Source organism: Canis lupus, chromosome 28 (genome assembly GCF_011100685.1).
Source record: "Canis lupus familiaris isolate Mischka breed German Shepherd chromosome 28, alternate assembly UU_Cfam_GSD_1.0, whole genome shotgun sequence".
Taxonomy (NCBI): Eukaryota; Metazoa; Chordata; class Mammalia; order Carnivora; family Canidae; genus Canis; species Canis lupus.
Window position 1 is genome coordinate 10,441,693 of NC_049249.1, and position 24,848 is coordinate 10,466,540.

The 24,848-nt window shown below is 36.2% G+C and overlaps 2 protein-coding genes across 13 annotated transcripts in view; one reads left to right on the plus strand and one right to left on the minus strand.

Moving 5' to 3' along the window:
* The window catches only part of LCOR (ligand dependent nuclear receptor corepressor), a 153,030-nt gene that overhangs the window by 64,362 nt on the left and 63,820 nt on the right, over positions 1-24,848 (plus strand). For 9 of the 12 annotated variants that reach the window (XM_038578392.1, XM_038578396.1, XM_038578393.1 and 6 more), the window contains 2 exons: positions 9,663-9,728; positions 10,064-10,143. In XM_038578392.1, the coding sequence (XP_038434320.1) occupies positions 9,663-9,728; positions 10,064-10,143 (146 nt within the window). The remainder of the gene's footprint in view (positions 1-9,662; positions 9,729-10,063; positions 10,144-24,848) is intronic. The other 3 variants (XM_038578400.1, XM_038578401.1, XM_038578391.1) reach the window with 1 other exon arrangement.
* Positions 2,863-4,680, minus strand: LOC102155135 (60S ribosomal protein L30-like). The gene is made up of 2 exons (XM_038579218.1): positions 4,654-4,680; positions 2,863-3,252 (listed from the first exon to the last, which is right to left on the minus strand). The coding sequence occupies exons 1-2, from the start codon at positions 4,678-4,680 to the stop codon at positions 2,899-2,901; spliced, it is 381 nt and encodes a 126-aa protein (XP_038435146.1). The 3' UTR covers positions 2,863-2,898.

The window sequence follows — 24,848 nt, forward strand, 5'->3', positions numbered from 1 at the left end:
CCCGATGTGGGATTCGATCCCGGGTCTCCAGGATCGCGCCTTGGGCCAAAGGCAGGCGCCAAACCGCTGCGCCACCCAGGGATCCCTGGTTCTATAACTATTAAATAAGTTTAATAGTTCCAGCTCTTCTCTCAAAGAAAACACCCCAGTTGGTTTTACATGTGGGTTCATCTTTTTTTTTTTTTTTTCTTTTTAAGATATTATTTATTTATTCATGAGAGACCCACAGAGAGAGAGGCAGAGACCTAGGCAGAGGGAGCCTGCTGCGGGACTCCATCCCTGGACCCCAGGGATCACGCACGCCCTGAGCCAAAGGGAGACACTCAAACCACTGAGCCACCCAGGTGACCCTCATGTGGGTTTATCTTAACTTTTAAGGAAGAGAGTAGAAAAACAGAATAAATCTGTTCTTTCTATGAAGTCAGATACCAAACCCAAACAGAGAGACATTATGAGAAAAAAGTTACAGGTCTGTTTTACTTATGAAAGAGATTACCCATTTAGTAAAAGAAAAAATTCTTTATTATTTTGTTTTATGCCTTTATCTTTGAATTCTTCTGATAGTGTTATTGCCACCTAATTTATTGCTTTCTTTCTTGTTTTTCTCATATCTTTGCCTCTTCAGTTTCAACATATGTGTCACTTTAAGCTCATTATAAACTGCATATTGCTGTACCCTATGTGACAACCTTTCACTCAATCCAGTCAATTAATATTTACTGGAGGTAACGTGTACCTCTTTGATATTCTTCCTGAAATTGGTTTTTGTGTTTCTTATTTAGTATGCTTGCTTTTTGTTTAATTTTTACTTTTGTAGTTGACCTTTTTTTTTGTTACTGTTCTTTATTTCTTCTGGTGATTTGGAATTCTTCATCTTTACTCATTTTAAGAAAACTTATCTTAAGTTTACATTTCCTTAACATCAAAGATGAATGACTATTACACATTGATCCCTCATCCCACATACACACTTTGTCTTTTTTTTTTTTTAATATTTTATTTATTTATTCATGAGAGAGACAGAGAGAGAGGCAGAGACACGGGCAGAGGGAGAAGCAGGCTCCGTTCAGAGAGCCTGATGTGGGACTTGATCCTGGGACTCCAGGATCATGCCATGGGCCGAAGGCAGGCACTAAACCGCTGAGCCACCCAGGGATCCCCCACACTTGGTCTTAATACACTTTACTTAAGCATATCTTATTCTTACTTCTTCACCTAAGATTTCATTGTAATAATTTGGGATGTTATTCTTAAATCATTCATTTAAAAATTATATTGTGTTCACCTATTTAAAGAATCTTTTAAATTAAACCAAATCCCTGTATTAGTAAAATTTCTTGTACTTAACTATATACTGGTATGTTGCTTACCATTTTTTATATAAACAAATTTTTTAAGATTTTTTTTTTTTCTTTGAGAGAGTGAGCAGGGGCAGAGGTGAGTGGGAGAAGCACACTCTCCATTGGTCAGGGAGCCCAATGTGGGCTTGATCCCAGGACTCCGGGATTGTGACCTGAGCTGAAGGCAGATGCTTAACCATCTGAGCCACCCAGGTGCCCCTAAACAGTGTTTTCTTAGGAAGTCTTTGTTCTGAATCATTTTTTATTAGCTAAACTACTTTAAGTAACTCTTACCCCAGTGTGAATGCTGTCCTGCTTTTCAAATCAGAACATATCCAGTAATTTCTTTCTTTTACCTATGCCTTTGAAAATAGACTGGCTAAAAAAGTATGTTGTTTTCTTTTTGTTTTGTTTTACATTCAGAATTTTGTGAACATATTTCCATTGGCTTTTAGCATTTACTTTTACTGATGTAATGACTGACAGTCTAAATCCCTTTTCTCTTAAGGAAAAAGGAAAATCTTCCCTTATTTGGAGCTTTTAAACTTTTATTCTTGAAATTGAGATATTTTACCAGGAAAGTACTATGTATACATGCTTTTCCCCCTTGAGTATTCTGCACCAATATTTCTCAGAGCCCACTTTTTTTTTTTTAAAGATTTTATTTACTCATGAGAGACAGAGAGAGAGAGAGAGAGAGAGAGAGGGGCAGAGACACCGGCAGAGGGAGAAGCAGGCTCCATGCAGGGAGCCAGACGTGGGACTCGATCCCAGGACTCCAGAATCATGCCCTGGGCCGAGGGCGTCGCTAAACTGCTGAGCCACTGGGGCTGCCCTCAGAGCCCACTTGATATGAAGACTCAAGATAGTATTTAGCATTAGGGAGTTTTCTTCTTGTTCTCTACTTTCCTTTTCAAAAAATTTTTAAAATATTTATATTCTTTGCTTTTTCTTGTTCTGAAAATCCTGTTTTACTTTTTTTTTAAGATTTTATCTATTTATTCATGAGAGACAAACAGAGAGAGAGAGAGGCAGAGACATAGGCAGACGGAGAAGCAGGCTCCATGCAGGGAGCCTGATGTGAGACTGGATCCCGGGACTCCAGGATCACACCCTGGGCTGAAGGCGGCACTAAACCGCTAAGCCACCAGGGCTGCCCATCATGTTTTACATTATTGAATGTCCTGGCCACCTCATGATTTCTGGGTCTTTAGATTCACTATATATTATTAGGATATTTTTAAAGTTAGTTTTCTTTTCCTTTAAAAAAAAAAACCAAAAACAAGCTGTGGCCAGTTTTTTGCTTATTTTATTTTTATTTTTATTTTTATTTTTATTTTTATTTTATTTTTTTCTGATAGTCACAGAGAGAGAGAGAGAGAGAGAGAGAGGCAGAGACACAGGCAGAGGGAGAAGCAGGCTCCATGCACCAGGAGCCCGATGTGGGATTTGATCCCAGGTCTCCAGGATCGCGCCCTGGGCCAAAAGCAGGCGCCAAACCTCTGCGCCACCCAGGGATCCCTGTGGCCAGTTTTATTAAAGAAAAATTTTGCATGATTTACTTTTCACCAGTATGTTCTGGCATGCTTCTAATGATATCAGAATTACCTGGATCAATGAAAGCCAGTGTACATACTCTGTAGTATTTACCACATGCTGTGCCCAATTCAATATTATTGCCGCTGTAGTGATGGACACCAGTTTTGGCCAACATGGCGTAGTATTCTATTTCAGATTTCCTCAAAGCCGGGCAGTTGTTTGCCAGGATGACCGATTTCGCTTTGCCGTGTCTGATCATTTTCAGGGTCTGCTTGTACCCCAGCACATACTTTCCACTTTTCATAACCAGTTGGAGCCTAGAGTTGATCAACTCCAGTGACTTTTTCGTCCTTTGCGGCCACCATCTTCCTGCCTTAGATGCAGGATGGCCCCAACCAACAGCAGCTGCCTTAAGTTAGTTTTCTAAATTAGTAATTTATTATATGTATTTTTTCTGTATAATACCTCTATTTGGTTATTTGGACAGTTTTTTCTTTTTTCCTTCTCTCCCAAGCACATATTCTCTACTTTTTTCAAAGTGGTATGGTCTTTTTAAAGTGCTGTTCTTGGGTACCTGGGTGGCTCAGTTGGTTAAGTGTCTGTCTTCAGCTCAGGTCATGATCCCAGGGTCCTGGGATCAAGTTCCACGTCGGTCTCCCTACTCAGTGGGGAGTCTGTCCTGCTACTTCTGCCACTCCATTTGTGCTCACTCTCTCACTCTTTGTCAGATAAATAATCTTTAAAAAAAATAAGGAAAAAATAAAAAAAGATATTCTTCCCTGGTCCCAGTAGAAATACTATTTATACTTTTTCTTCAAGTTCTAGTATTTTTTTTCTTCATTAATTCTGTTTCAGTTTGGGCCATTAGTTGTAATTAGATTATTGTTTCTCTTCATTGTATCAAGTCAGGTTTTTACTTTTTTCATTAGTTCATGTGCTTGGTAATTTGGAGAGTGAAAAGTGTGCCATAAATGGGCTCTTCAGAAAGCATGGGCCAAGAGCAGATGCTCAGGGAGAGAGGAAGAACTCTTGGTGAACATAGTTGTCCAGCACTGGTTGGGGAGGAGGTGGATTGCCTTAAGTAATGAGAAGAGGAGCCTGGCTTTTCTTTATTACCTGTAGAAGTCCATTCACATTTCTTTGGTTATACAGTACACTGGGAAAGCTGGGAACATCTGTAAAAAGGGGTTCTTTGCCTTATATTACCTTGGATAAAATAGAAATGATTATACAATCTAGTGCTTTTCAGTTGTTTTGGGGTTCCCTTGTAATGGAGTTCAGTGTGGTAATGGCAAGTTATATACCTGAATTTTATTTATTTATTTTTAAAAAAATTTTTTTTTTTAATTTATGATAGGCACACAGTGAGAGAGAGAGAGGCAGAGACACAGGCAGAGGGAGAAGCAGGCTCCATGCACCGGGAGCCCGACGTGGGATTCGATCCCGGGTCTCCAGGATCGCGCCCTGGGCCAAAGGCAGGCGCTAAACCGCCGCGCCACCCAGGGATCCCCTATACCTGAATTTTAAGCAAAGAACTCCAGATACTGTCAGTCCCCTCTTTACCAGGGTATTAGTTGATGATTGTTACCAGCAAGTACCTCCAAACTAGTATTATATAAAATGATACTGTTAGATATTGAACTCTTTTACACCAAGCATTAAGTTTTACAAGATACCAAGGACCTTGATGTAAAAATTGCTAGTTTTCTGTTGTGTTCCTAGTTTTCTTTGAGTGCCTTTTTGTTTCTCAAACTGCTAATCTCTATACTCTTACCTCAGAGAAAAGGTTCCCAAGACTCATGAGCCATTTTTTCATTCCATCCATAATATTTTCTTTATTTCAGAAGTACAGACTATATTGCTTATTGAAGTTGATTATGATTTGATACGATGTTGTCCTGTTAATTTTTCGTAACTTGCATTTCCTCTTTTGGTTACAAATAAAGAGGGTAGCGAGTATGATTTTGGTTGAAGAGGGAATATATGAAAATTTTTAATCTTTTGTTTTTGAGAGTTATATGATTAAATTAGAAGCTAAAAACCAGACATGTAGAGTCCTAGGATAAGAGAAAAAAAAATGTGGGAAACAGGAAAACCTGTCTAGCCTTCCTAGAGTGTTAAATCTCCTTGAGGAGATAAGACATAAATGTATGAAAAGAAAAGAAAAAAAAAGTTTAGATAGCCTATGGCAAATATTATTTTACAGAATACTTGCATTAGACAGCGCTTCACATGTGATGGAAAACAAAACATAAACAATTGACATTTATTTAAAAGATAAGAGTGATAAGTGAATTCTGAGGGTAAGAAAACTGGAAACCCAAGCTTCATGAGGGCAGGTACCATGTCTGTTCACCATTGCCTAAGTGCCTACCACTGTCCCTGATAGGTAGTAGGCTGTCAGTTAATGTATAATGAATAAAACTTATGTATTTATTGAACAGATTGAAGAGTACCTTGAAGAAGATGCAAAGGCTTGAGAAAATATTAGGAATTAGAAGTGATGACCAGCTACATCAGAATACCGATGTGAATGGATCTGTGAGAATTGAGAACAAAGTTCTGAGAAATCAGGCTTCTAATGGTAGTTCAGAGCCAAATTATAAGAAGCTTTGGTTGTTGGGCTTAAGAATTTTGGATTTGTTTTTTAAATAAAGTAGAATTTCTCTGAACAGATTGTCAAAAAGCAGTGTTTTAGGAATAGTCTGAAAACACAGTGGAGGTTGCTGTGAGGAAGAGACTGGAGACCAACTTTGAGATCATTTGTAATGTTGGACAGGAATTCTTTGGACACTAGTTATGTCCAAAAAGTATTAATATTTCCTTATGTAACATATAACATAAAGATGCTTTATAAGCCCTAGTGACTGAACATAATGACATAGCTGTCTTTTTCAGTATTTATTTAATTTTCCGGGGATCCCTGGGTGGCGCAGCGGTTTGGCGCCTGCCTTTGGCCCAGGGCGCGATCCTGGAGACCCGGGATCGAATCCCACATCGGGCTCCCGGTGCATGGAGCCTGCTTCTCCCTCTGCCTGTGTCTCTGCCTCTCTCTCTCTCACTGTGTGCCTATCATAAATTAAAAAAAAAAAAAAAAAAAAAAAAAAAAAAAAAAAAAAAAATTTAATTTTCCATGGCATTTTGTTATTGATCTCATGGCTTTTCTGTGAGATCATGTTATAAATTTTGAATACATTTATTCTTCCTTTATTTACCTTTTGTTAATGTCAAGTATAGCACATGAGCCATTTCTTGTTGCTATGCAACTACTAAATTCAATATTTAATAATAATAAAACTGAGTAGCATTAAATTCAGTTAATAGAAGCAAAATATAGCTTTATAGTTTGTAATCGGCAATATTTGTAAGGTTTAACGTATGTTACAGATAGGAGCAATATAAGAGTGACCTATTTACAGTTGCTTTTCTGATTAGAATTAATTATGATTAAAATACTAGGTTTCTTCCTGTTTGATTCCCTTTGGTCTTTCCCTTTCAGGGTTTCTTTCTTTCTTCCTTTTCCTTTTCCTTTTCCTTTTCCTTTTCCTTTTTCTTTTCTTTCTTTTTCTTAGATTTTATTTATTTATTTATTCATGAGAGACCCAGAGAGAGAGAGAGGGAGGCAGAGACACAGGCAGAGAGAGAAGCAGGCTCCATTCAGGGAGCTCGATCCTGGGTCTCTAGGATCCCACCCTGGGCTGAAGGCAACGCACTAAACCGCTGAGCCCCCCCCCGACCTGCCCCCTTTCAGGGTTTTTTGATATCTGATTCAGTTTTTGTTAGTGTCTTTGTGTTATTGATGGAGTTTTCATTCGTTTTTCTTATTCCAAATTCTGTTATCTTTTATAATTTTCTCTCTCAAAGCTTTTATTTGCTGTTTTTTTTTTTTTTTTTTTTTTTGGTTCTGAGTATTTCTTGCTACATTTACATTTTGCCTTTTCAAGAATTTATACTTATTCTAAAATTTCAATCTTTCTTGTTATTTATTTATTTAAAGATTTTATTTATTCATGAGAGATACAGAGAGAGAGAGAGGCAGAAACACAGGCAGAGGGAGAAGCAAGCTCCATGCAGGGAGCTTGACGTGGGACTCAATCCTGGGTCTCCAGGATCACACCCCGGGCTGAAGGCGATACTAAACCGCTAAGCCACCTGGGCTGCCCGTGTTTTTTTATTTTTTTTTAAAGATCTTATTTCTAAGTAATCTTTATACCCAACATGGGCCTCAGACCTACAGCCCTGAGATCAAATCAAGGTCCACTCACTGAATTGGCCGGGTGCCCCTGCATTATTATTCTTTTTTTTTTTTTATTTTTTTTTATTATTATTCTTATAATGAGATAAAATACGGTTTCTAAGGACCATCTTTACTCCTTTATCTCCCAGACCCTTTTTTTTTTAATTTTTTTATTTATGATATGCACACAGTGAGAGAGAGAGGCAGAGACATAGGCAGAGGGAGAAGCAGGCTCCATGCACTGGGAGCCTGATGTGGGACTCGATCCCGGGTCTCCAGGATCGTGCCCTGGGCCAAAGGCAGGCGCTAAACCGCTGCGCCACCCAGGGATCCCTCCCAGACCCTTTATGGTGATTGTATTTGTGGTAAGGAAATGCTGTGTATGGATCTAACCTGGCTGTATTTTAAATTAGTGGTTCTCCCTCCCCTTTGAGCATAAGAGTAAAACTTTTTTTAAAATTTAAATTTTACTCAGTTAACATACAGTCCAATATTGTTTTCTGGAGTAGAATTCAGTGATTCATCACTTACATAAAACATCCAGTGCTCATCAAAGAGAGTGCCCTATCCTTAATACCTTCAACCATCTATCTCATCTCCCGCACACATCCCTCCATGAACCCTCAGTTTGTTCTCTATTATTAACGTACTATTTTTTTTTAAGATTTTATTTATTTATCCATGAGAGACACACACAGAGAGAGAGGCAGAGACACAGGCAGGGGGAGAAGCAGGCTCCATGCAGGGAGCCTGATGTGGGACTGGATCCCGGGTCTCTGGGTTATGCCCTGGGCTGAAGGCAGATGCTTAACCACTAAGCCACCCACGCGTCCCACATGAAAATTCTCTTATGTTTTATTTCCCTGCCTCCCTTCCCCCTCCTTCCCATATGTTGATTTGTTTTTTTCTTCAATTCCACATGTGAGTGAAATCATAAGGTATTTGTCTTTTTCTGACTTATTTCACTTAGTAGAATACACTCTAGCTCCATCCATGTCACTGCAAATAGCAAGATTCCATTCTTTTTGCTGGCTGAGTGATACTCCATTATGGCCTTAAAAAAAAAAATTATAAACCTGTAAGTCATAGTAGACTATTTGACAAAATACATAGTGCTCCAAAATACATAGTACATACTAGAAATTCAGTAACATTTTTGTATTTTTTTTTAAATATTTTATTTATTTATTTTTTGACAGAGCACAAGTAGGGAGAATAGTGGAGGGAGAGGGAGAAGCAGGCTCTCCCCCGAGTAGGCAGCCTGATGAGGTGCTTGATCCCAGGACTCTGGGATCATGACCAGAGCCAAAGGCAGATACTTAACTGAGCCACCCAGGCACTCCTGTATTTTCTTAATTACAATAAAATTTTTATGCGTTTGAAAAGTACTATGTACACTGAATGCACAAGACATATTCTTTCTGAGGCTCATGCTTTAAGTACATATGGATTCATGGATCCCTTGTAACTGTTTGAGCTTCCAATGAGGTCCATAGTTTAGGAACCACTGCTTTTAATCCATTATTGCTGTGATATAAAGATAATCTAATTCCTTTCTTCTTTTCCCTCCTTTTTCTTTTCATGAACCATAGGAAAAAGCAAGATGGCCAAGATTTTTAAATTGTTTTTCATTGAGTTGTTCAGCAATGTTTGAAGTAATAGATCAGAAAATTTTTTAAAAAAGATTTTATTATTTATTTATTCAGAGAGAGAGAGAAGCAGAGACACAGAGGGAGAAGCAGACTCCATGCAGGGAGCCCGACGTGGGACTCAATCCCTGGTCTCCAGGATCACACTCCAGGCTGCAGGCAGCGCTAAACTGCTGCGCCACCAGGGCTGCCCAGAAAAGTTTTTTTTTTAAATACTGATAGATTATAATATTTTAAATATTTAGATTTAGATATTTTTGGATTTTTTTTGTGTGTATAATTAGTGAGTTGTACCTTCATTAAAGAACCAGCAAGTAGTTAATATGGCAACGTGAAATAATTACAAAGGTCTTTTTCTTTTAAAATACTACGTTATGACCTTTTTTGTGTATGATAGAGGTGTTCTTGGTGAGGTTTTTTCTTCTTTAAAAACTTCTAGCTTGAAAAACTTATAATCTCATTTGATACTCAGAAACATGCTATTTAGATTAATGTAGAATGTGGAAAATTTGAATGATTTGACTCTCATTGGGAAAGTCGCCTTTTTAAAAATAGAGTTAGGGCATTTATGTAAGGTATTTGGGATTTTGTAAATGATATCCTATTTGTAAAATAAAATTTTTGTATTTTGTAAAATGAATTTCCATTCTTTCATTGGTTACAGGGATGTCTGTTTTGTATTGTTCTTGAAAGTGCTCTGAATTTGTTAATCATGGACAAAAATGGAAATGCTCCTTTTAGATTTGTCATGGACATTCTTTCCTCAGCATCCCTTCAGTAATAACCTGGGGGTCCTTGAGAACTGGAAAAATACACTATCGTTTTTCTAGCAACAGATTAATATTACAGTACTATAGGGAGTATTATTGTAATATGGATTTTTTTTCATCCTTTCAGGGTTTGAAAGTATTCTTGAAGGGCTGTTTGGACCTGCATTATTAAAAGATCTCAGTTTATTTAAAGGTATACAGTTTTTTTGGGGGGGGAATATTCAAATTCTTCCTAGTGACATATATATACTTTTGTGATTTAAGCCTCACATCTCCTTCTCTTTTTTTATTCAACTTTATGCGAGTTAAATCTGTATCCCTGTAAGCATCTTTTTGTTAGTTGATAATGTAAATATATATATTAATAAGATATAGTAACTAGTGAGCAGTTATTAAGAATTTTAAGACAAATAACCTGTCTACTACTTACAGGTTTTTCGTTGTTGTTAAGTATTTTTGAATTCTCATTTGTTTCTTGAAAAATTCCCTTTCATGAATGTTAATTTAGTATTCCAACTATTTTTGCAGACTGTGAACGTGAAAGCATTTCTGATTGGACTTTTGATGAAAATTGTCTATTCTGTTGCTTGAGAAGAGATAAAGTAAAGGTAACCAAAAAACTTGCATAACTTACCTAGTATGGTATTTTATAGTTTTTATTTTTTCAAAATTTGATTACTTTGTTGGAGGATTTATAGGAAAAAGAAGACATGATTCCATACTTATAAAAGATTTGATAGTAACTCAGTTTTGCTATTTAGACTGTTGGTAGTACGTTGATTAGCCTATTGAGAAATCTGTATCCCAACATACATTGCTTTATTTATGTAGTTCACCAAGCAGAATAATTAACTAGATCTCAAACTGTTGAATGTATTTTAAATATGAAATATATGATAATTCAAATGATGGGAGTCATTTGTACAAAAAGAAGAGTAATAACATGGATCTGGATCAAGGAGTTACTAATTCATGTAGATTTATGACAAACTGTGGTTTATGCTGTAGTATAAGATGTTTCTTCATAATATTTGAACATGAGTGCTCTTTATATTCAATTGTAGAAGTAGGCCGTACCTTTAGGTTTCTATTTTTATTGCTTTGTGTTACACAGAAATGGAGTTTTGGTTTACAAACATTTTAGTTGTTGGAAACATGTATTAATAATGGTTTCCTATGGTATGTTTCTTTTTATGGTACTTCTGCTTCCTGGTGTTTTCTTTTCTTTTCTTTTTTTTCTTTTTTTTTTTTTAAGGAGGCACCATGCCTAGCGTGGATCCCAATGTGGGGCTTGAACTCATGACCCTGAGATCAAGACCTGAGCTAAATTCAAGAGTTGGATGCTTAACCAGCTGAGCTACCCAGGCGCCCCTGCTCCCTGTTTTAAAGCTTTGGAAATGTTTTTAATTCCTTCCTCCCCCTTGTACACTTCTAACAGGATCATTGACCGGTCCTAGAAGTTCTTCCCTCATATGGAGTTTCATTCTTTTTTCTTTCCAGTCATTACCCTCGTGCATACTTAGCATTATTTCTAGATTATTGAAATAACATGATTAGTCTCTCTCAGTTTTCTTCATTCTTTTATTTATTTATTTAAGATTTATTTATTTACTCATGAGAGACACAGAGAGAGAGAGTCAGAGACCTAGGCAGAGGGAGAAGCCGACTCCCCATAGGGCACCTGAGGCGGGACTCAATCCTGGAACTCCAGGATCACGACGTGAGCTAGAGGGCAGACACACTCAACCTCTGAACCACCCAGGAGTCCCTTCTTCAGTCTTTTAAACACTGCTACAAGTTTAAACTCCGCCCCCCAGGGCAGACACACTCAACCTCTGAACCACCCAGGAGTCCCTTCTTCAGTCTTTTAAACACTGCTACAAGTTTAAACTCCGCCCCCCAACCTTCATCCTTCACATAGTGTGGAAACATTATCCCACACTCAGTCTCCAGTGACTTTTTAATTGTATTCCAGATTCATTAGCCTAATGTTCTGTGCCTCAGTACTCTCCACAGTTCCGTCCATTTCTCTTTGTAATGCTGCCCAACAAGTCTCCTATACAGTTTTCTTTCAGCTAAACTGGTTCAATCATTTGTAGTAAACAACATGCTTTTATTATTTAGACTACAGCATTGCATACTAATTGTTCTCTATAGCTTGAAATTCTCCTGCCCTTTCTCTTAGCTTAAGCTTCCACCCTCCTGTCAGTATCAGTCGTGTATCTCTGCTCTTATTGCTGTTTCAACCTTTCACACTGTTGTAGTATTTATAACAATTATTTGTCAATTAATAGTCTGCCTTATTTTGTTCCTGGCTTTCTGTGTTTATGTCTTGTGTTCTTGACTACATTGTCAACCTCTGAAGACTGTGAACCATGTTATATACTTCTTTGTTACCCTAGCTTTTATAACCACTGTACGTTATTCACCATTGTTGGCAAGTTGCTTTAAAATCCGAAAGCCAGTTTAAGAGCTTTTCAGTGTTCTTTGTGGCATCCTTTTCTTACTACATGAAAAAGTTGTTATTGTGATTATTCAGGATGGTCTCTTGTCATTGAATTAATGTGGAGAGTGTTTTGAAATTTAATGTGGTTTGAGAAAGACCAGAAATTAAGCAAGTATCAGTGAAGTTGAAGTTGACCATTTAAAACTGTGTGTGTGTGCACACGCATGCATGTTGTGACTGTTGAGCAAGTCATTTAATAGGCATTTTGGTGAAATAGAAGGAGCAAATATTAATTACCTTTTTTAAAGGTAAGATTGGGAGGAAAGCCCTTCTATGTTCAATAATTGAGATAGTATATTCTTGTAATATGATTGAGTTTTCTATTGTATGAATGAGGGTAAAATATTAAATGAATATTTTTAGAAGATAAAGCAAGGCATGGAACCATGTGGCATTTAACACAGCTGTTATTGTTTTAGTCCCTCAACTTCTAGTTGTTTTCCTAGTTAGAAGGAATATTTCCAATTTAGCTAGTTCTAGCAAAGCTGGTATTTTCCATTAGACACTTAACTACATAACTTTGTCATTTATTTTTTTCAGAGACAGCCATAACACCTATAGTGGAAAATAGGGAAAGAGAGAGCTTATTAGAAAATATAAATAGTCAAATATGTATCTCTAATTGTGTTAGATTTAAAGAGATTGACCTGAAACTCTTTGCAGGCACTTGGAATATCTCATCTGAGAAGGACTAGAATGTGGAAATAAATAGATCCACTGGTTTGAAGCTTGCACTTTTTATTTTTTATTTATTTATTTTTTTTTTAATTTTTATTTATTTATGATAGTCACAGAGAGAGAGAGGCAGAGACATAGGCAGAGGGAGAAGCAGGCTCCATGCAGGGAGCCCGACGTGGGATTCGATCCCGGGTCTCCAGGATCGCGCCCTGGGCCAAAGGCAGGCGCCAAACCGCTGCGCCACCCAGGGATCCCCGAAGCTTGCACTTTTTAAACACTGGCTTTAAGATTCCAAAAAAGGAGGAAAAGGAGGAAATCTTTGTGGCGTGTGGTAATAGCTAATAGGTGGCGGCATAGAACAAGATAGTGGAATCTTGAGTTTGAGGGTGGCAAGGTGAGATATCCAGATATTTGGGAAAGCTGTTAGAAATATTGGCCTCATAATTGGGAAAGAAATGGAGGTTATGCATATTTTTTCATTTTGGATTTTCAGTGGATACTGAAACTGTTAAAATGGATAAAAGTAAATGCTTATCGATTTATCTATATTTACTTTATAAAATATATAAGTAAATCCAAAGTAAGCTCTTTGGAAAATAGAACAGGGGTTCACCTTTAAATTAGTACAACAATTGTTGACCTATCCTTCAAGATCCTATAGTGGTTAGAAAATACACTTTTTAAGGGATAGGAAATAACATTTTTTTGAGCATCTACTATGTGCCAGTTACTTTTATTTGTTCCCATTTAAATCCTCACAACAATAGTATAAAGTTGGTTAAAGGCATCCCAGTTTTGAAAATAAGAAATTGGAAGGGTCACAGAGACTGTTACAGGTAATATCACATGGCTAGAATTTGATACATGTTTTTTAATATGTACATTTTGATAACATAACTAGGAACAGGATCACAAAGTGTAGAGCAGGAATTAAAGTAGAACTTGTAATCATTCAGTTCAAAAGAGAGAATAACAGTGTAGATGGACATGAGTTTATTTGAAATAACCAACCTCAGCTGTGCCTAGGAATCTGTTAGTACCTGCCTCACGGGCTGGCTTCTTTCTTTTCTGTTTGTTTGGCACATAGTAGGCACTATATAAAATATTTACTAAATGAGTAACTTTACTAAATAAGGCTGGGAGAATTATATTAATAGCTAATTTTTGAGTGCTTACATTTGACAAGCAGATATACACAGTTGTCCATGTTTATTCACTCATGAGGCTTTTATACTTTTTTTAAGTTTCTTTTCTGAAATAATTTTAGTCTTATAAAACAATTGCAAAAACAATAGAAAGAGTTCCTGTATACCCTTTATGCCGACTCTCCAAATGTTAACATCTTATGTAACCATAGTACAATTCTAAAAATCAGGAAATCGATGTTGGAGCTTATATTATTTAACCTGTAAACTTTTCACAGTTAGCTAGTAATCTCAGTAATGTTATGTTTCTGGTCCACGATCCAGTCAAGGATCACACTTTGTATTTAGTTGTTACGTATTCTTAGTCTAGAACAGTATTTTTTGCTTTGCCTTTCATAAATTTTGAAGAATACTGACAAATTGATTTGTAGAATGTTCCCTCGATTTAGATTCGTCTGATGATTTCCTCATGATTGAATTTAGGTTATGCATTTTTGGCAAGAATTCCAGAGTGGTATATCATCGTTAGTGCACCCTATCAGGAAGCATATAATGAAGTTTACTTTCATCAGTCAGTTAAGGTGACCAGTTTTCTCTATTGTAAGGTTTCTTTTTTTTTCCATTTAATACTTAATATACCTTGTGGAGAGGTGCTTTGAGATTTTGTAAATATCTTTCTCATCATACTAGTTTCTCATCATATTACTAATTTTAGCATGCGTTGATGAATGTTGCTTGAAAAATTACTACCTAGTTTTTACCGAATGTTGATTTTCTATTATTTCTTCTGCGTCTATTAGTTGGAATTCTACTCTAAGGAAGAGTTTTCCCTCCTTTTTTTGTATGTATGTATTTATTTGTTTATCAATATGGAATCATGGATTCTTATTCTATGGATCATAATTCATTACAATCATTTTTTTTATTTTGTGGTTCAAATTGTCCTAGATTTGGCCATTGAGAGCTCTTTCAAGTTGGTTCCTCATCTTTTTTTTTTTTTTTAAATCGGACCCTCCGATTTTATTTTATTTTTTAACTTTTATTTATTTATGATAGTCATACAGAGAGAGAGAGAGAGAGGCAGAAACATAGGCAGAGGGAGAAGCAGGCTCCATGCACCGGGAGCCCGACGTGGGATTCGATCCCGGGTCTCCAGGATCGCGCCCTGGGCCAAAGGCAGGCGCTAAACCGCTGCGCCCCCCAGGGATCCCGTCATCTTTTTTGATATGTTTTGTTTCTTTCTTCTTTTTTGGATAGCACTTTTATTTTTGGCACCAAAAAATATCCTAGACTTATCTTTGCTTTCTCTGTCTCAACTCTGGATCTCTCCAAGGAACCTTAGTTTCTTTTCTTTTCTTTCTTTTCTTTTTTTTTTTTTTTAAGATTTTATTTATTCATTCATGAGAGACAGAGAGAGAGAGAGAGAGAGAGAGAGAGAGAGGCAGAGACACAGGCAGAGGGAGAAGCAGGCTCCATACAGGGAGCCCAACGTCTCCAGGACTTGATCCTGGAGACTTGATCCCAGGTCTCCAGGATCACACCCTGGGCTGAAGGCGGCGCTAAACTGCTGAGCCACCCGGGCTGCCCAGTTTCTTTTATTTTAGAGAATTGTATAAGAAAGCAAGGTATAGGCACTGGGTGTCTTCATTGGTATTAGAGTATTGTTACCTCGGGTCTTCTCAGTTGTCTGAGTGAGGAAATGTTTACTTAAATATATGTACATATGCATCTATATTCTTTTCTATATCTACTAAAAACCATTTTGTGAGGCTTTTATTAATTGTGTTGATAGTATGAAGAGTTGATCCAGTATTAGTGAAAGGGTGTTGGAGAGATAGGAAGAATAAAAAATTGCTTTCAGTATTTATTGTTCCTAAAAATGGGCTACTTCTAAGTAATAAATAAATCTATCATATGTCAGTGCTTGTCTGGCTGAGATAGAATGAGATAACTCTTGTAGAATAGAGAACATAGATATTTTACTCACTAGGGATGATGGGAGATACGATGTTACACCAAAATATAAAATAATTGTGCTAGTAGAAAGTTTGTTATAAGACTCTTAGTAATTTAGTATTTGACTAGCATTTTAGGGCAGTGTTTTAAGAACATAGGACTTGAGCTGAATCTTTGAAGAATACATAAGCAGAGATGAGAGGGGTATATCCTAGGTGGAACAGAACTTTTATTTTTGGATATAACCAGAGATAAGATTGGGACCAGATCATATAGATACCCTTAATTTATTAAATGTCTGGATCTTTGGTAGACCAGAGAGTGTATCAAAGAAGTAAAACACTGATTTCTCCTTATGGGTTGTTTGTGAGACCACAGGTGGCTAAGGGATCAAATTAGAGTTAAATTATCCATCAGACGTGCTCAGAACGAGAGCTCTGATGTAGGTAGGAAATGTTGATAGTAAAATCCCCTCCTTCATTCTAGTATATAATATTTGAAGAGATAGTGGATGATACAAGAAAATTTAAGTACTATAGCACTTAAGAGGGGGAGTGGATGATGCTTAATCAAGGAGATAGAACTCATCCTGAACCTTAAAAAGGCTCTATGTTTTAGAGTGATTGATTTGGTAGTCATTTTTAAGTTATAATGCAGAGGAATTTATAGTGATAAAATTATAGAAAGCTCTTGTAATAATCCAGAAAATGAGCCTGAATTAGGGTCGTTGCTGCGGAGATATATAAGGAAGGTATGTATGTAAGGGATCTAGAATAAAGGAAGTGTCGAAAATAGTGATTACATGAGTATATGAATAAGGAAAAGGGAAATGATACTGACGTTAAGTTTTCCAAGCTAGGATGACTTAGCATGGCAAATTCATAGAAGTCGAGAAATGAGAAGAAGAAAGGTATGGTGGCCAGTTTTTATAGTGATGATAATGAGATTATTTAGATGAAAGTAGTTTGTAGTGAAAGTAAACATTTAATTTTAAGTGTCCAATAGATTTGTGGAAGTGTGGTTGAAATAAGATAGCTGAATACATATTTGTAGGGTTTCTAAATACAGTTAGTGATTGGAATACTTGAGCAGATGAATCTTTTGGTAAGGGATAAAGTGCAAAATAATAAGAGCTGAAGACCTTCATTTAGGAAGTAAAAAGAAGAATCAGGTTGAAAGGAAGATAGAATCGTAGAATAAGTGAGTTGCCCATCTTAGATCAGATATCTCCCTGGCCCTATACTGTGTGATGAATATGTAGATGAGTTGTATTTGTTGTACAACATGGACTCCTATGCTGTTTCCCCAGATAGGCCCTAAATGGATTGACAGGTACTCCCGAACATACTATAGGGGGCTTTGAGAAAATGGCTTCTCAAGAATATTGATTGTGGGAGCCATAGTATAAGTCTGACAGGGTTAATGAATAAGTGGATGTTGTGGGAGTTAAGAAATGAATATAGTCTACTAGTTTGAAAACTTGTCAGAGAGCTTTGACCAGAGAACGAATGGGCAGTGGATTTAAGTAAAGGTTTTGGGGGAGGAGGAGAAAACTTAAAGTAATGTTTATACCCTTGGAAGAAAAGAAGCTGGAAGAAAGGAAGACATTAAAGTTATTAAAAGGTGGGAACAGTTGAAGAAGGCAAGATTATAAGAAAATAAGAATTTAGTTACTGAGTGGTATGGGGACATTCCTGTTGAAATTAGATACATTGAGTATAATTGTAGGAGTTAATAGTTGGCAAGGAATAAATAAGGCAAGAATATACCCAAGTATAAGAATCCTGGCTAACTGACTTGCTCACACTAAGGGCAAAGAAAAGTGAGGAATTTTCAGATATGATAGTGATGTTTAAAAAAATATTAAGGGAGAAATAGGCTATAGTAACTGTACTTTTCTCACTTGAATTGCTGCTTACAGTTTTCTAGTTATACTAGCAAAAAAAAAAAAGATACTTTCAAGAAAATAAGATTACCTTTTCTGACAGCTTTTTTTTTTACAATTTTTCTTTTTTTTTAAACTGAGATATAATTGACATATAGCATTAGTTTCACGTATATAATAATGATTCAGTATTTGTATATATTGCAAAATAATTACATACATAATTAACATCTATCACCACAAATAGTGATAGTTTTTTTTCTTGTGAGAACTTTTAAGATTTGCTCTCTTGGCAACATTCAAATATGTAATACAGTATTATTCATTATAGTCACCATGCTGTACAGTACCTCCCCAGGACTTATACATGTAATTGGAATTTTGTGCCTTTTCCATTGTGTATAGATAGATAGATCACATTTTTTCTTTTCTTTTCTTTTTTTTTAGATTTTAAAATTTATTTTTATTTATTTTTAAAGATTTTGTTTATTTATTCATGAGAGACACACAGAAAGGCAGAGACATAGGCAGAGGGAGAAGCAGACTTCATGCAGGGAGCCCAATGTGGGACTCGATCCCAGAATCCCGGGATCACGCCCTGAGTCGAAGGCAGACGCCCAATCACCGAGCCACTCAGGCATCCCTATGTATGTATATATGTATGTATGTATGTATGTATGTATGTATTTGAGAGATGTGAGCACGTTGGGGAGGGGGAGAGGGAGAAAGAAAATCTTAACCTGATTCTTCTCTGAGCACAGAGCCTGACATGGGGCTTAATCACACAACACCAAGATCACAGCCTGAGCCAAAACCAAGAGTCAGATGCTTAACCAAATATACCACCCAGGCACCCCTAGACTACATTTTAATCCATTTTGTGTGTCAGTGACACATAGGTTGCTCCCTTATCTTGGCTGTTGTAAATAATGTTGTAATGAACATAGGGGTGCTTATATCTTTTCAAATTAGTTTTTTTGTTGTTGTTGTTTTCTTTTGGATAAATACCCAGAAGTGGTATTGCTAAATCATACAGCAGTTCTATTTTTAATTTTGGGGGTCACCTCATACTGTTTTCCATAGTGGTTGTAATATGCAGTTTACATTCTCACCAAGAGTGCACAAGGGTTCCCTTTTTTCCACATCCTCACCAATACTTATTTCTTGCCCTTTTCATAATAATCATTCTATGTGAAGTGAATACCTCATTACAGTTTTGATTTGCATTTGCCTCATGGTTCATGATGTTCAGCACCTTCATGTACCTCTTTGCCTTCTGTGTATGTCTTTTTTTTTTTAAGATTTTATTTATTAATTCATGAGAGAGACAGAGAGAGGCAGAGACATAGGCAGAGGGAGAAGCAGACTCCCTGTGGGGAGCCCGGTGTGGGACTCTATCCCAGGACCCTGGGATCATACCCTGAGCCAAAGGCAGAAACTCAACCACTGAGCCACACAGGTGCCCATCTGTGTATGTCTTTGGAGAAATGTCTATTCAGATCCTTTGCCCATTTTTTAGTCCATTTCTTTGGATATTAATCCCTTATCACATTGTGATTTGCAGATATTTTCTCCCATTCAGCCAGTTGTCTTTTCACTTAGTTGATAGTTTCCTTTTTGAGCAGAAGCTTTATAGTTTGATGTAGCCTATTTGATATAGTTTCTTTTTGCTTTGTTGCCTTTGCTCAAGACTGATGTCAAGGGGCTTTACTGCCTATATTTTCTTCTGAGAGTTTTCTAGTTTCAAGACTTATGTACAAGTCTTTAATCCATTTTGAGTTTTGTGTTTATAGTGTAAGACAGTGATCTAGTTTCATTTATTTGTAATGTGGGCTATTCAGTTTGCCCCGCACCATTTATTGTAAAGACTGCCCTTTCCCCATTGTACATTCTTGGCTCCATGCTGTTTCGATTACTATGGCTTTATAATATCCTTTGAAATCAGGAAGTGTGAGGCTTCCAGCTTTGTTCTCTTTTCTCAGTGATGCATTTTTAAGTAGGAAGAAATTAATAAATGAAGTCTAGGTTTAAAAAAAAACCTTATTTTTGTCAGTGTCATTTGTATTTGAATATTTTTGAGCTACTTTCCAACTCTTCAATTTTATGAATCTCTGAAAAATATGTTTTTGAAATCTTGTTGAGGTTTGTTGTGTTTTGTTTTGTTTTTGTCTTTGTTTTATTGAGAAGATTCTTAAAATTAAAGCCTGAACAAGTTTAGAATATTCTTGGTTCTACAAAAATTTAGGTTAGAAAGGTTCATATTAGATAGAGCTCCCCTCAGTGTTTCATTTGAATGTCATGTGTTGAGTGAGTCTTTCATTTCTTTCTGGCCACGAGTATAGGTCTCACTTCTTTTTTCTTTCATTTATTATGAACTAGTATTTTCATATTAGGCTGTCGTCCGCCCCACCCCCACCCACCTTAGAGCATAATTGTTCTGCTTCTCTTTCTTCCCTTATTCTTTTTTTTTTTTTTTTTTTGTAAGATTGTATTTATTTGAGAGAGAGAACATACGAGCATGATGGTGGGGGTTGGTGTGGAGAAGAGAAGGAAGAGAGAATAATCTAGAGCCGACTCTGCTGAGTGTGGAGCTTGGTGTGCTTCTCCTATCTATTAAATTTCTGTCCTTTTTGAAGTTGTTTGCATTTAGATTATGCCTTTTATATTTCTTTTTTGTGTGTGTGGTGCTAAAATGTAGCAGTGTTAAGTATATTCACAATTTTTTTTGCAAGGAATCTCCAGAATTCGTTTCATTTTACAAAATTGCAACTATATCCATTAAATAACTCACAATTCCCCCTTCTCCCAGCCCCCGCAGTCACTATTCTACTTTTTGTGTCTGAGTTTGACTGTTGTGGGTACTTCATATAAGTAGAATCATGCAGTATTTGTCATTCTGTGACTGGCTTATTTATTTTACTTACTATAACATTTTCAAGGTTTGCTGTGTTATAACTTTTGTCAGAAAGCCCTTCTTTTTAAAGGCAGACTAATATCCTGTTGTGTGTTTGTACCACATTTTACTTCTCTATTCATCCAACAATGGACATTTAGGTTTGTTCCACCAATAGTAGACACTTGGGTTTCTTCCACCTTTTGGAAATAATACTGTTATGAACATTGGTGTATAAATACTTCTTCAAGACCGTACTTTCAGTTTTTTTGGGTTTATACTCAAAAGTAGGATTGCTGGATCAAATGGAATTAATGTTTTGAGGGACCACCAAACTCCACATTGGCTGCACCATCTTATATTCTTAACAGCAGTGCTTAAAAATTCTGATTTATCCACATCCTATCCAACATTAGTTATTTTCTGTTTATTTGTGGGTTTTTTGTAGTAGCCATTCTAATGGATGTAAAGTGGTAACCTCATTGCGGTTTCCCTTATGATTATTGATGTTGAGCATCTCTTCATGTGCTTGTTGGCCATTTTGGAGAAATGTCTATCAAGTCATTTTTTTGCCCATTTTTAAATCAAGTGGGGTTTTGTTTTTGTTGTTGAATTTGTAGGAGTTCTTTCTAAATATTAAGCCCTCATTAGATATTTATTTCCAAGTATTTTTTCCCATTTTGTAGGTTACCTTTTTACACTCTTGGTTATGTCCTTTGATGCATGGAAGCTTTTAAAATTTTGATGTCCAGTTTATTTTTATCTTTGTTGCCGGTTCTTTGGTATGTCATACTTTCAAAAATTCACTATGAAATCCAGTATTATAAAATCTTTCCCCCTATATTTTCTTCTAAGTATTTATCGTTTTAAGTCTCTGGTCCATTTTGAGTTAATTTTTGTGTATACTAGAAGGTAAGAATCCAGTTTCATGCTTTTGCATGTGGTTATCCATTTTCCACACACCATTTGAACAGAGCGTCTTTTCTTCCATTAAGTGGTCTTGGCACTCCTGTCAAAAGTCATTTGATCATATATATGGGGGTTTATATCTGGGCGTTCTCTCTCTCTCTCTTTTTAATTTTATTTATCTGAGAGAGAGAGAGAGAGAGAGAGAGAGAGAGAGCGCACTCAATCCCAGGACCCTGAGATCATGACGACCTGAGCCGAAGACAGATGCTTAACCAATTGAGCCACCCAGGCACCCCTGGGCTCTTTATTTTATTCTATTGTGTCTGTCTTTACGCCGGTATCATATTGTTTTGATTACGGTAGCTTTCTAATATGTTTTGAAATTAGGAAGTGTGCTACCTCCAACTTTCTTCTTTTTCAATGTTGTTTTGGCTCTTTTGGGGTTCTTTGAGTTTCCATAGGAATTTTAGGGTAGATTTTTGTGTTTGTGCAAAAAATGCCATTGAGATTTTGGTAAGGGTTATGTTTAATTAATTAATTAATTATTCATTTATTCATTCATTCATTTATTTATTTTAAACATTTTATTTATTTTTTCATGAGACAGAGACACAAGCAAGCTCCACACAGGGAGCCTGACATGGGACTTGATCCCAGGTCTCCAGGATCAGGCTCTGGGCTGAAGGCTGCGTTAAACCGCTAAGCCACCAGGGCTGCCCAAGGGTTATATTTTAAATTTGTATATAGTTTGGGTAATTGACATCTAAACAATATTGTCTTTGCCTTTTTTCCTTTCTTTCAAAAAATTTTGTCTGTTCCATATTTCTGAAGTTAAAATCAATAGCTACGTACTTGATTTTACTATGTCAAAAGTACCAGCCACTGTGGTTGAAATAAAGGTACTGTGAATGATTAAAGAGTAGTTTTAGCCACAGATGCTATTTTCAAGAAATTTATAGTCTAGTGGAGGAGGTACGAAATACACATACATGTATACATACAATTAATTATAATATTTATAAATAGTTATAAAACTAGTACTGTCAGAGTAGTATAGATAACATGCTATAAGACTTTGGAAAAAGGCAAGATTACATTTAGCTAGGCTTTTATATTATTGTTACTTCAAACATGCAGTTCGATATCCTTCTGTTTATAATGTTCTTGGGTTTCTAGGGACATGGATAGTCATTATGGACAGCAGATTGAAATTCAGAAGTTTTCTAATGGAGATTAGGTTGTGGATGAGAATGAGGATAGTATAAACTTTTAATTTCCAACCAGTGGAAGGATATGAGAAACTCTTGCTCTTGACTATGGAGGAGGTTTGCATTTGTCTTTTAATATTTTTAATAACTGTACATGTATAAGGGAAGGAAGGCTATAACTGCAAATTCTGACTATAGATACTGGCTAATTAAGTGTAGTGATAATAACAGTCATTTGCCACTTATATTTTAGGTTTAATTTCCATGAAAAGTAATAACAATAAGATACCCTGATCAAAGTCATTCATGGTAGTTTGTTGTATATTTTGAATACCATATTTAGTTCCTGGTATGTAGTCAAACCTCAAACTTTGTTTTTTCGTATTCTTTAGCTTGATGGTTTAACAAAATTGACATATGGTAAGAATTGTATTAAGCACAATTTTTATTTTGTTAGTGTAAAAAGCAACAATTTACATGAAGTAAGGTTTCTTTTTAGATAACTGACCTTAAAGAGTATGAGCATTTAAAATGGTGGAGCCATTTTCCCTAAGACTTGCTGGCATTTAAAATAATAAGATGCAGGAGAGTGGCATTTAAATCAGTGAGTTGCATCTTGTCAGCTCTTTTTAGTTCATTGCTTGAAATGTCAGTAAGCCATGGGTAGCGAACATGGCTTTAGCTACAGGCCCATGATCCACTGGGGTAGGTAGGTTGCTAACATAATTATTACAAAACTTGCATGCATGCACATGCTTCTAATTCCCAGGTTTTCTATACCGTATTGTATGAATGTTTTTTTTTTTAAGTCAGTTAAATTTGGAGAACACATGTACAAAGTGAGGAATGGCCTTGAATTTAGTTAGGGATGTGGGCCTAATATGTTACTCTGTTTTGTATCACACTCTTGAAATTTAGGCCATCCTACTTTTCGTAAGTGAAATTTGTCATTATTTCTTCCATTTTCTTTCCTGAAGTGTTGTCTCTCATAAAGAAAATCAGCAATATGTAAGTGTCCTTCCTCATTCTTAACCCTCCAAAACTCATAAGGTAACAAATGTTAAAGTTACAAAAGAAACCTGAGAAAATGTTAATCTATTTTGTTTAAAGTTTAATTTTATTAACTATTGCCCCAAGAGCAGACTTCCATGCTGACATATTTTGTTACTTTATTTATTTAGTACTATCCTTGCTATTTCAGGGACCAGTGGAACTACTTTTGTTACAGTTCCTGGAGAAATCTAATATTTCTGTCAGGGGTCAGCAAACTATGGCCTGTCTCCAGGTCCAGCTCAGAGCCTGTTCTTGTAATGCCTACGGGCTAAAGATAAAGAGTTGTTTTTAAAAAAGGAGATGAGGGATGCACTCACTAGAGACTGTATATATACTTCAAATACTAAAATATTTACCATCTGGCCCTAACAGAAAATGTCTTCCTCTCTTTTGAATATCTTCATCAGGTTGTTATATTAAGAGAAGTCGAAAGTTGTTAACTTCTGTATCTTACTTATTATTCTTTTTGCTTTTCTATCAGAGCAACTTCTAACACAAACAGATACAATTTAATGTCGAGAGGTGGGGTTATGAAGGAGAAGATGGAAGAGTGACAAGGGAGATCTTGGCTTGTGGGAGGAAAGTATGGCTTAGCATTTGTCCACCCTACCTTTTTTTACCTTTTTCCTTTGAAATAATTTCACTTTTTTATTTTTATTTTTTAAGTAGGCACTTTTTAATTTTTATTTTTTTAAGTAGCACCCAATGTAGAGCCCAGTGTGGGGCTTGAACTCATTACCTTAAGATCATGACCTGAGCTGAAATGAAATGAAGAGTCAGATGCTTAACTGACCGAGCCACCCAGGTGCCCTGGGAATAATTTCACATTTATAGAAAAGTTCTAAAAACAGTAAAAAACAAAAACCCCCAACTTTTAAAATACCCTTCACCTAGATTTACCAATTAACATTTTGCCACGTTTGCCTTACTATTTATTCTCATTCTTTCTTAGAGATGTTACATATAACATACACAGATTTGCCTAAAGCATATCAGAAGTTACATCATATCCTTTATACCTCTCTATTCCTCAATATTTCTAAGATTGTATATTTCCCTATTTGCTAAGAATAAGATTAT